Source organism: Psammomys obesus, unplaced genomic scaffold (genome assembly GCF_907164565.1).
Source record: "Psammomys obesus unplaced genomic scaffold, mPsaObe1.curated_primary_1811, whole genome shotgun sequence".
Classification (NCBI taxonomy): Eukaryota; Metazoa; Chordata; class Mammalia; order Rodentia; family Muridae; genus Psammomys; species Psammomys obesus.
The window spans coordinates 2,541-14,632 of record NW_026590632.1 but is presented as its reverse complement, the minus strand read 5'-3'; the positions used below and the strand labels follow the sequence as shown (position 1 = coordinate 14,632).

General features: G+C 37.5%; 1 gene segment (V, D, J or C); it reads right to left on the bottom strand.

The window, feature by feature from the left end:
* Nucleotides 1-1,757: 1,757 nt before the first annotated feature.
* Nucleotides 1,758-2,324, bottom strand: LOC129677435 (immunoglobulin kappa variable 4-1-like; the record flags this gene model as incomplete). The annotated part of the segment is given in 2 exon segments: nt 1,758-2,071; nt 2,269-2,324. Coding segments are annotated over 2 exon segments (363 nt in total), but the record flags the coding sequence as incomplete, so codon positions are not given.
* Between the last annotated feature and the right edge of the window lie 9,768 nt (nt 2,325-12,092).

Below are 12,092 nucleotides of genomic sequence, written 5' to 3'. Positions count from 1 at the left end.
CTACTCCCAATTCTTTAACTGCACAAGGCTCTTCCATTTCTCAACTTTTTTGTTTTACTCAGTTACTACTACTTGTAATGTTTGCTCAATAATCTGCATTATTTCTCTCTTTTTTTGCCTGTTTCTCTCTTTCTCTCTGCCTTTTCTCTCTCTCTCTCTCTGCCTGTTTCTATCTCTCTGATTATGTATACTTTCTTTTCTTTTTTTTTTTTTTCTTCTTTCAATTTTTCTGTGAATTTTGTAATCTCCTTCTGTAAGATTTCTTCCTGAACTTGATTAAACTGCAAGGGGATCTTGTTTACCCTGCAGCTCATTATCTTGATCCTGTGTTGGTTTTTTTTTTTTTTTGTTGTTGTTGTTGTTGTGGTGGTTGTTGTTTTGTTTTGTTTTTCATAACATCTTTCTTGATTATTTGGGAATAATCAAGGCAAGGCAGATGTCCATGGTCTGAGCTCCCACATGTATCCATGTCAATGTCCATTCTCAATGCCGCTGCCAGGGGACCTATTGAAGTGAGTGGTCTGCCCTGCTAATGAAGCCGTGTTGATGTTCTTCAGCTGTGCTGCTGCCAAGGGCTCTGATGATGTTTGTGGCCCATGACTGTGGCAGAGGGCAGTGTTGGTGTCTTTGCTGTGTACAGGAGATCATGCTGAGGCCCATGCCATGTACTGACCCAAGATTTCATGTGGATGTTCATCATTCATTCTGTCACCAGATAAAAAAGTGAAGTCCATGATCAGTGTCAAACTGAACTACAGTTGAGAAAGATGGACATAGATTCTTCTGTGACAAACCCTACCACCACCTCAGCTTTCCCTCCCCTGAAAAACATAACAGCCCCAGTGGAAATATTTTCTAAGTACTCCTTGAGTTGTGATTTTTTTGCAATTCAGATTGGCCACTTTAAAAGAGAAATTTTGGGAAAGGAGTTCCTTCATTGCCTTCTGATGAAATGCTTTGAAGGGCTCAATGTGTCATCCTTGATACGTCTGTGGTGATTTCAAAATTATATATTGATGCTTCAGAATCCCCCTTTCAGCTTATTTTTCTCTAAAATCAATACCTCTAGCTCATTTCTCAATCTGAAGTTTTCTTATAAAACCTCTGAAATATGGAACTCAGTAAAGGCATGCGGCAAGTACAGCTAGTTCTTTAGGGGTCTAGGGAAGGAGTTTGCACTTCTTCTATTTGAGTACAAAACTTTTCTCTTGAGTTTTTGGCATATTTTTCTTCTCTGCTCTTGGGTGTCTGCTTGAACAGCCTCATTTTTCTTCTGGGACTTCTACCAAGTTTACAAAATATCTTGTATCTCTCTTTGGTGCTTCTTGGTTCTTTGTCCAGTCTTGCCCACTTTGCTTTAGCCTGCTCTCCCTGGATTTCTATAGACTAAGTATCCTGATCATCTTTGTCATTCTCCTTGTGTTCTAAGAGCAGTTTAATGTTAAAAACATCTACATCTGCTGCCAGATTTCTTACAGTGATTTGTTGGCCTCTTTTATGTCTTCCAAGTTCTATAGAAGGAAAAGAAAGAAAGAAATTCCTGAGTTCATTTTTACATTTTCATATGAGGTATTTTCATATCAAAAGATATAAGAGACTTTGAACCCATAATTTGTACTGGGCTATGCAAACTATTCATCACTTTCTCAGACACACCCTCTATCACACAGAAGGAGGAAGTGTGCAGGGCCAGGACTGTGTGTGGTGCAGGCAGCTTGTGAGACTCTCAAGGAGGTTTGTGTTGGAGGCTGAAGCACTGTGGGAGGAGCACTAATACCCTGCTGACAGTAATAAACTGCCAGGTCTTCAGCCTGCACACTGCTGATGGAGAGAGTGAAATCTGTCCCAGATCCACTGCCTGTGAAGCGATCAGGGACCCCAGTGTACCGAGTGGATGCATCATAGATTAGCAGTTTAGGAGGCTGCCCTGGTTTCTGCTGGTACCAAGACAAGTAGTTTGAGCTGCCTGAAGTAAGGCTCTGACTGGATTTGCAGCTAATGGTGACCTTCTCTCCAGCTGACACAGCCAAGGAGGATGGAGACTGGGTCATCACAATGTCTGCACAGGTACCTGCAATTAGGAATACATATGAACATGCATATGAACACAAACACAGATTGTAAAACAGTTGAAATTTATCATTAGTTACTTTGTACTATTATCGTATCAGAGTATCATTATATAAGAAATATTGAGCCTAACACACTCAAATTTCTGTTGTGCAAATAAGTGACTCTGCAAAGATTATAATAATTTGAGTTTCATACCAGACACCCATAGCAGCAGGGATAGGAGGACCTGGGTTTGTGACTTCATGTTGCTCCCCCTGCTGTCTGATGTAGTTCAGTTCTCACTGCAAGGCTGGTTTATAAATTCTCAGCACCTGGGCTGGGTTGTAGGGGCCTATGCAAAGCAGTCAGCATATACAAAAGCAAAGCCTGTGCAGTGTCTGTGAGTGTAGCTGGTGTCAATCAACAGTCAAAAATACTATCACAGGGAGCATGAGCAATCACTGAAAAAGAAGGCCTTAGAGCTCTCAAACAGAAAAGTACTATGTGATCTAACAGCAGATATGTGTTAAAATCCAAGACATATTTAAATCAATTGACTTCTGTAGAAGCATTCGTAGAGCTATCTCAGACTGACAGTCTTAGGAAAATGATAGGCTGTGTTAAAAAAATAACACACACACACACACACACACACACACTGAAAGAAACACAGTAAGAAAGCATGCCATAAAGAAAGAAATGGTGGAGGAAAGAAACTATGAAGGAAAAAAAAATTGAGGTTAAATGTGTTCAGTATTACTCATCTCCAAAGCCACTCTTATACTGAAGACAGAGAACAGGGCCTCAGACATTTGGGCTCTAGTTTCTAGATAAACAGAGACTAAGATGCAAAGAGCAGCCTAGAATTCACTTTTTGGTTATTCTGGTGGATATTAATTTAAGACTGATATCAGAGGAACTTTAATCTCAAAGCATAGGAAACCTAGCAGAAACTAGGTTTCAACTATCCTCCCTAAAAATTCAGGAAATTGAAAGAATTTCGATTATGAAATAAATGAAAAAGGAAAAACAGATTTTTCATGAAGTCATTGCTGTAGACCAATAATGAGTTTTTATTCAAGAAATACAAATGCTAGTGTAATTTAGAAATTAGCAGCATTGAAAATTGGATTAAGATGGGATTCTGACGTCATAAACATATAAGTTTCTCCAGAAGGGGACGCAGCCATCCTAATGTAATTAATGATTTTACAGAGACCAATACATCAGTGATAGTTGCTATCCAAATGGTGAAAAAGAGAAGTTTGGCTAAGTATAAAAAATTAAATAGTGACAAGAGAAATCACAGAAGTTGCCAGGACTTCATATTACTGAACTCAGAAAGAAGTAAATAAAAAATATGTAAGAAGTAAATTATAAAGTCAGAATCTTGTATAAAGTATAAGAGAAAAAAATCAATAAATCAAATATCATGATGAGGAGTAGATTCACATCTATACTCCCAGAACTGGAGAGACAAAAGCAGGAGACTCATGAGTTTGAGGACAGCCTGAGGTACAACACCAACTTCTACGACAATCTAGTATATACATGGAGACAATGTCTCAAAAATGTGTATCAGTAATCACCTGGTTACAAGGCAGATCATGGCATTATCTACACAAAGCGAATTATTTATCTGATGTTAATATTTCACAATTAAGCCACAAATATTATTAAAAATAAATATTCATTTATCCAGTATGCATTTTCTTTTATTTTGATTACATATATAATTTTATACATCTACTTTTCAGGTATAAAATGTTAAATAATTTCTGATAAGCACATGCAGATCTCCTCTGTAAACTGCTAACACATCCTATGAGAAAGGTAGACCATATGTGGATACAGGAAGTTCCTAATTTATGACAGACAAGGAGCTCTGACTCTGTCAGTGTCTAATAAGATGGCATATGCCTTTGATCTTCACAAAAATTTTCACTTTGCTTTTTGACAGCAGCATTGAACTCAGACTGTGCTCTCATGATGTTTCCAGAAGTTTCTTCAGATTGAACAAATGGAACCAGGGATCTTACAAATCCAAACACTCCATGGGCTTCTCAAAGTATGTGAGGGAAGAGAATGTGTCTAAAGAGATACAATTTTTAAGTTATATTGTGAATAATTTAAAGAACCCAACATTCCCTAGTTACTTATCAAGTTTCCACAGTATGTCCTGTGCATTAGATTTTGTTGGATTTGATTATGAATGAACTATAACATTGCTGGCTGAATACATTCCTGATTGATATGCCTCCACCTTTGTAAACAGGAAGTCTGAAGCTGATGACCTTCAGCTCCTGGGACAGAGCAACCTCTTCTATGGACACCACTGTGGATCGAGAATCAGGGAATATCAGTCTCAGATGCAGTTTATCCTTAGGATTATAAGGCTGAACTCAGAATTTCTGTTCCAGCACGTAGAATCTTTTATTCTCTGGATGAGTGGCTATGTCTACTCAATATATGTGACAAGAAACAGTAGACATAGAAAGATTTCCAATACTCAGATAAAACATTGACATAGTATTCTTAGTTAAAATCAGCAGCATGGTACCAAGGATATAGAAGTTTATTCCTGCATTCAAGATACAGGAGTTCCGTATACAGAGTGACAGCCAGGAACAAAATCTGTCCTGGTTTACGTGACTAGAGCCCACAGGTATCGCTTCTCTCAGGAGAGCCTGCACAGATTCTCTGAGTCAGTAGGAGAGGATAAGTTTAGAGACCTCAAAGCAACCTGTCAGAACTGAGTGTTCTTTGACACCTGTCCCTAGGTGTACTAAAGAGAAAACCATTACTGACAGGTCAGCTTCAATAGCTGAGGACAGCACACTGGTAGACAAATGGACATGACGGGAGGGTCTTCTTTTTAACATTTTTATGTCTGTGACTATTTTGTCTGGATGCATGGCTGTGCATGATGCATGAACCTGGTGCCTGCAGAAGCCAGATGAGGGCATTTCTTTGAATGTTTCAGAGAATTCTGCTCTAAAGCCTTCTGGCCTTGGGCTTTTTTCTACTTAGAAAAAAATTAATGACTGCTTCTACTTCTGTAGGGTTTAATGTTGTGTTTAAATTGTTTATTTTATCTTGATTTACCATTAATAAGTGGTACATATCAAGAAAATTACCATTTTCTCTTAGATTTTCCAGTTTTTTGGAGTACTGTTTTTCAAAATATATTCTTATGATTCTCTAGAATTCTTTGGTATCTTTTGTTATGTTCAAATTTTTGTTTCTACTTTTATTTATTTTGATATTCTCTTCCTGCTTTTTTTTTTTTGGTGTGGATATGGGTTTGTCTATCTTGCTGATTTTCTCAAAGAACACAGTTTACTGTATTGATTTTTGAATTGTTCCTTATTTCTATTTTATTGATTCAAGCTGCAATATCATTGTGTCTTGCAATCCAGTCATCTTGGGTGTGATTATTTTTTTGGCTTCTACAATTTTCAGGTGTACTGTGAATTATTAACGTGAAATCTCTTGAACTTTTTAATGTCACCATTTAGTGCTATGAACTTTAATCTTAGCACTGCTTTCAATGTATCCTATATATTAGGGGATGGTATGTATTCTTTTACTTTTAATTACAGAAAAATCTTTCCTTTCTTTTCTTATTTATGTCTTTGCTAGTTTTCATTCTGTGAAAAACTGTTCAGTTTCCATGAGTTTGGAAGCATTTTGTTTTTTATGTCCAGATTCAGTCCCTAGTGTTCTGATAGGATGCAAGGATTTATTTCAATTTTCTTATGTCTGTTGAGACTTGCTTTGTGTTCAAGTATATGTGCAGTCTTGAGTTTTTAACAAATCTACATTATTTAGGGTTATTAAATACTCCTACTGCCATTCCAATCCCTCAATAATGGGTAAGAGTAAAAGAAGGTGATTAGGAACAGGGCCAGAGTGCTCTCTGTTACTTCTTGATGGGTAGGGTCATGGAGATTTGGGGGAGGGCAATACCAACATCAGTCATAAAAAATCCAGAAGTCTAGGGAACCAGCAAATCAGCAAACAGCAAATGCAGCAGCAGGAAGAACCAGCAGCAACCATACTTTTCCAAGCAGCTGCTAATTCTTCCTCTTAGCTGCCATATTCATACCCCTCAAAGTCCTCAGAATTCAACTAATTCCATCTGGCAAAGACCATGCTCTGCAGGAGACACTTAACATATGTGGACAAACTAAGCCCTCTTCAACTTGGGATATTAACAAAAACATGTTTACATATCATAAACCAAAACATCTATAACACTTCCCCCTTTCCTTTTAAAACAAAAACGTCTTTTTTCTCTAACACTAATAAACTGTATACAATAAGAATTGAGAGAATTATCAGGTAAGAATTACATTTAAAGTCTCCAGCCCATTTGTATTTGGCATCATGGAAAAAAATATTCCACTATCTATCCTTTCCTGGTGAGTCCTAAGTTCTGTACCTAATCTACTTTCTTATATCCATCAACCTAAAACATTTTTCTATACCTTAAACTTAATTGTAGTAAAACTACGACTATCTAGTCTTTAACCGCATCAGAAACACGAGAAGCAAAAAATAATACCTAAACATATAGGATGCATAGAACTATCAGCTATAGAAATGACAGGAACAGCTGACTGCCTGGAGAGTCACCAGAGGTTCCTAGGTGTTACTGGGGCTTCCAACCTTCAGCCTACTGGTACAGAATATCTGACAGGCTTTTCTGTGAATCAGGAATTTTGAGGGACTGACCACTTAGTCTTTGCAAAATTGGACAGTCAGTTTTCCAGTGCCCTGCTTGTTCACAGTTTGCTCAGACAGCCTGCTTTCAGCAGTTGAAAGACAATTTTTTCTCCAGTGGCAATCTTGCCACATTTGTTTCTTTTGATGCCCATCATTTTCTCTGAAGTAGATTAGAAGTGCTGCTAAGAGCAGATGTGTCTCTGTCAGAAAATCCCTTTATTATTAAAATATCTTTAAGTGTTATATTGTTTAGATATCTGAAGTGTTTGAAGACCACCTATTCATCTACCAATATATAGTGCATAATCATATCTATCTACCTATCTATCTGTCCATGTATCAATGAAGCAGCGTTGTATGTGTCTAGCTATGTACTATCTACTTAACCTTGAAAATATATACAGGAAACTAAATAAAGCTTATTTCTGTAATTAACTAACATAGTATCTAACAAGACTACAAGTAAGACTATTTATAGGTTGCTAACTACTAACTTACATTTCTAATCATCCGGAACAATTTGCAATAGTTCTCATAAAATCAGAGTTTTACACCACATTTTCAAATGAGCTGTATACGTAGAATACATTAAGCAAAAGTTGAACAAAACAACCTTAAATTTCCATCAATGTACTACAGTCCATACCAACAGGAAATTTACAGTAGGAAATTCAATAATCTACCTTTTAACCTATAATCCTATATCCCTCCCACCCCATTTCTTTCTTTTTCCCCTAACATTGGCTAAGAAAGAAAGATAAAAGACTGATAGAAGAGAAAAAGAAAGATATCTCTGATTTTAACGTTTACTTTTTCTTCCCCCTTACTATGATCAATCCATAACCCACCAAACAACCAACACCACCCCACCCTACATTTTGAGAATGGAGGCGTCATGTTCTTAATATTATGTTTTGTTGTCTGGGTGGAAAACACCTTTTTGGGGACCCTTAAAAACTTTGGATATTGGCCAAGTGCTGAAAAAGCTAGCTGTGTCTTTCTCTGACAAGTCTCTGGTGTTTGTTCAGTCTCTGAGTGTTCTGTCTAATCTCCCTGTTTTCTGTCCAGCCTCTGGTGTTTGTTCAGTCTCTGAGTGTTCTGTCTAGTCTCCCTGTTTTCTGTCCAGTCTCTGTGGTATTGATCACTTCAGCTAGCCCTTTCGAAGTTGATCAGGGTGTTGATTCTTGAGGCAACACTAACTAAGGCAGTATGTGAGGCTGAAATCACCTGGGCTACTCATTTAATTTTCATTGTTATCTGGTCTTTTGCTTTGAAAATAAACAAACTTAAAAAAAAAAAGAAAATAAACAAACTTTAAAAGTGAGGAGCAGTCCTGCTAGGCCATACCTGATAAAACAGGGTCAGATGAAAGGGGAGGAAGTCTTCCCTAATCAGTGGACTTGGAAAGGGGCAGGGAGAGATGAGGGATGGAGGGAGGGTTTGGGATGAATGACAAAGCAGGACACAGATGGGATACAGAGTTAATAAAATGTAACTAATAATAAAAATAAAAATAATAAAAATTTAAAAAATACAAAAAAAAGATAATATTATAGGTACATTTTTGAATCATGAGGATGAGGTAGCCAACAAGATTCATTTACAATGTTAAGATATTCAAGTATCAGGTAGTAGGAGGCCTTTCCTGGTCAAATCTAATCTTTGTAAGTTTTGTTGGTCACTATAATTTTTTCATTCCCTGTAGATACATAAGTATGACCATATCACCATCTCAAAAGAATTGCAAGTTTTCATTCTGCTGTCAATATGCCCTTAAATGGGTTGTTCTAGTCCTACAGTTTTTTGTTTGTTTGTTTGTTTTGTTTTGTTTATAACGAAGTGTCTCTCAGCTGCTGTTGTTCTTTTTCCACCAACATTAAGAAATCTTAAAGTTAACAAAGCATTATTTAGCCTATCCCTGGGGGTCTTTACTCTCCCTTTTTGTTTAATAAGCATTTTTTTTTAAAAGTACAGTTAGGTCTTTCTACAGCTGTCTGTCCTATAGGATTGTGTGGTATACCAGTAACGTGCTTTATATTATAATATACAAGGAATTTCTTGTATATTATATCTTACTGGTGCATATTCAGGAGCATTTTCAGCCTTATTTTTGCAGATATCCCCATAATAGCCATTATTTCTAACAAATCTGTAATTATACAATTAGTATCTATGGTATGGTGGACATATCTTTTTCTTCCAAATTCTCCAAAATGAAACACATCCATCTGACATATTTTATTTCTTTTGGTACCCCTAGGGTTACTCCCAGCTGGTAATGGGACAGAGAACACATAGGACACTTATTTCTTTGGCTTGTTGCCAAGTGAATGATTTTTTTTTTTTCTTTAAACCTTTACGGTTAACATGGTATTTCTCATGAAATTTTGAAGCTGATAATGAGCCTCATAGGAGACCACAGACATCTACACTGCCTTTGTTGGCAACAAGGGCCACAGACATAAACAAAGAACCAGGGTACAGTAGGACCATAGACCCAGACATGGCCCTTAGTGGCTCCTTGGGTCCAAACATCACCATAGCATAGGGGGCAGTGCAGGCCACTCACATCAGCCTGGTCTTCACTGTCATCAAGACTGCAATTCTACCTCTCTCCACAGTGTAGGTAACACTTTGTTGTTTTTTATTTATTTTTTTTATCTTTCTCATCTTTCCATCACATATTTGTTCATCATAGAGGTACCTATGCCGTACTTTTTATAATCAGGACAGCAAGGCATAGAAAATGGCAATGGCCACCAGAGATGTTTGCAAAATCGCAACCTCTTACCTGACACCCACAGAGGCAGTACCCACTGCAGGCGAGCCTCTTACCCCATCTCTGAGAACTGGACTGAAGGCTGTTTCTTGGGCACTGGAAAGCTACTATAAAGATGCTTTGAACACTCTTCACTGTGGCTAATGTCTCAACATGCAAATCAGCTCAGAACAGCTTGACTTACTGCTCAAAGGACACCTAGACTTGTGTCACCCGGTGGCAGTTAGGATTAGCAAAGAATTCCCTAGATATTATAAGTGTATCACAATGATTTCCTAGCTGGCATCCATACTATGGATTTATCTTCTGGTAATGCTGCTGTTAGTCCTAAACAGCTGTATAACCAAATCACCACACAAAGACTGGGTTTATTTAATTAACCTAGAACACAATGTTGGGCAATAGTTACTCCCTCCTAAACCTCCATGCAGTCATAATTTCCTAACATTTAGATTTCACCCATTATACTTGCTTTTAGTGATATATTACGTCCAGTCTATCTCTCCACATCATTCCAAGATCTGTCCTCCAGCTCTGCAACCCAAGTTCTTCTCTCACCCCTTCTCTTCCCACTCATTTCCTGCTGTCTTGTTCCTCCTCTCTTTCCTGTCCTCTGGCTCCTCCCATTGCACAACATTGTAGCTAGTTGCTTTATTTTGGTCTGTTTACATAAAGGTGATACAGGATGCTTAGAATAAGTATCATAATGCAATATCTGGATTGCAACCAGAGATTGTGTGTGGGGGGAGCAATCAGCATTTGAATGAACTAGGGTAAGGTGTATACATTTCAAAAGAACATTATACCAACAGAGTCATCATGTTCCATTATTCTGAGCTTCCATACACAGGTCTGCCAAAAAGTATGTGGGGTGGAGGAACACTTTCTTCCCGCAGAACTGAACTTCTATAAAAGTTTTCTTTGTGCTTCTGGATTACCTCACTCTTGATGACCTTTTTTTTCCCCCATTCTAATATCTGATGATATAGACTTTCAACCAAAATTAATCAAAAGGAGATCGGGAAGGATACTTCATACTCATCAAAGGAAAATTCCACCAGGAAGACATCACATTTCTGAATATCTATGCCCCAAATAAAGGGAAACCACATTTGTAAAAGAAACATTGATAAAACTAAAACTATACATAGATCCCCACACATTAATAGTGGGAGACTTCAACACCACACCCTCAAGAAAGGACAGGACAACAAACCAGAAATTAAACAAAGAAACAATAACTCTAACAGAGGTCATGGATTAAATGGACCTAACAGATATCTACAGAAACTTTCACCCAAACATAAAATATTTTTCCTTCTTCTCAACACCTCATGGAACCTTCTCCAAATTAGACCATATAGTTGGTCTCAAAACAAGGCTCAACAGATACAAAAAGATTGAAATAATCCCATGTACCCTATCTGACAACCTTGGATTAAAGCTGGATCTCAACAACAACAGAAATAACAAAAAGCCTACACACACATGGAAACTGAACAACTTGCTATTCAATGACAGCTGGGTGAGGGAAGAAATAAAGAAAGAAATTAAAGTCTTCCTAGAATTCAATGAAAATGAAGACACAAAATACTCAAACTTATGGAACACAATGAAAGCAGTGCTAATGAGAAGACATCCTTCAGGAAAAACCATTTTCTGCAAAGGGGATTCTTTCCACCACAGGATCCCCAGGAACCACCAGAAAATAACCCCAAATACCTAAGATAGCACAATGGGTAGAGGCCAGTGTAAGAGCTCAAGCAACAAAAGACAGAGCAATATGGCATCTCCAGAACCCAGTTACCCAGGGGCAAGTAGCCCTGGACACCCCAGCATAACTGAAATTCAAGAAGATGACCTAACAACTATTCTCATGAAGATGATAACAGAGGAATCAAATGAGATACGTAAAGACATAGAGGAAGATAAACTCAAACAGAATATTGCCATCCGGAAAGAAATAGAGGAAGCTGCAGCAAAACAGTTTATGGCCTTTAGAAAGGAAATGCTTAAAGCACTGAATGAAATAAAAGAAACAGAGTTGAAGGAACTAAAAGAAAAACAGGAAAGTATCATCAGACAAGTGAAGGAAGTAAACAAAACAACTCAATACCTGAAGATAGAATTGGAAAAATTAAAGAAAACACAAATGGAGGAAATAATGGAGAGGAAGAATCTAGGGAAGAAAACAGGAACTACAGAGGTAAGCATAACCAACAGACTACAAGAGATGGAAGAAAGAATCTCAGGTGTAGAAGATACAATGGAAGAAATCGAAGTATCTATCAAAGAAAATGTTAAATCCAAGAAATTCCTGACACAGACTGTCCAAGAAATCCAAGACAATATGAAAAGACAAAACCTAAGAATAATAGGTGTAGAGGAAAAAAAAGACTCCCTTCTCCAAGGCCCAGAAAATATTTTCAACAAAATCATTGAAGAAAATTTCCCCAAGTTAAAGGAGAAGCCAATAAGGATACATGAGGCCTACAGAACACCCAACAAATTTGACCAGAAAAGAAAATCCTCC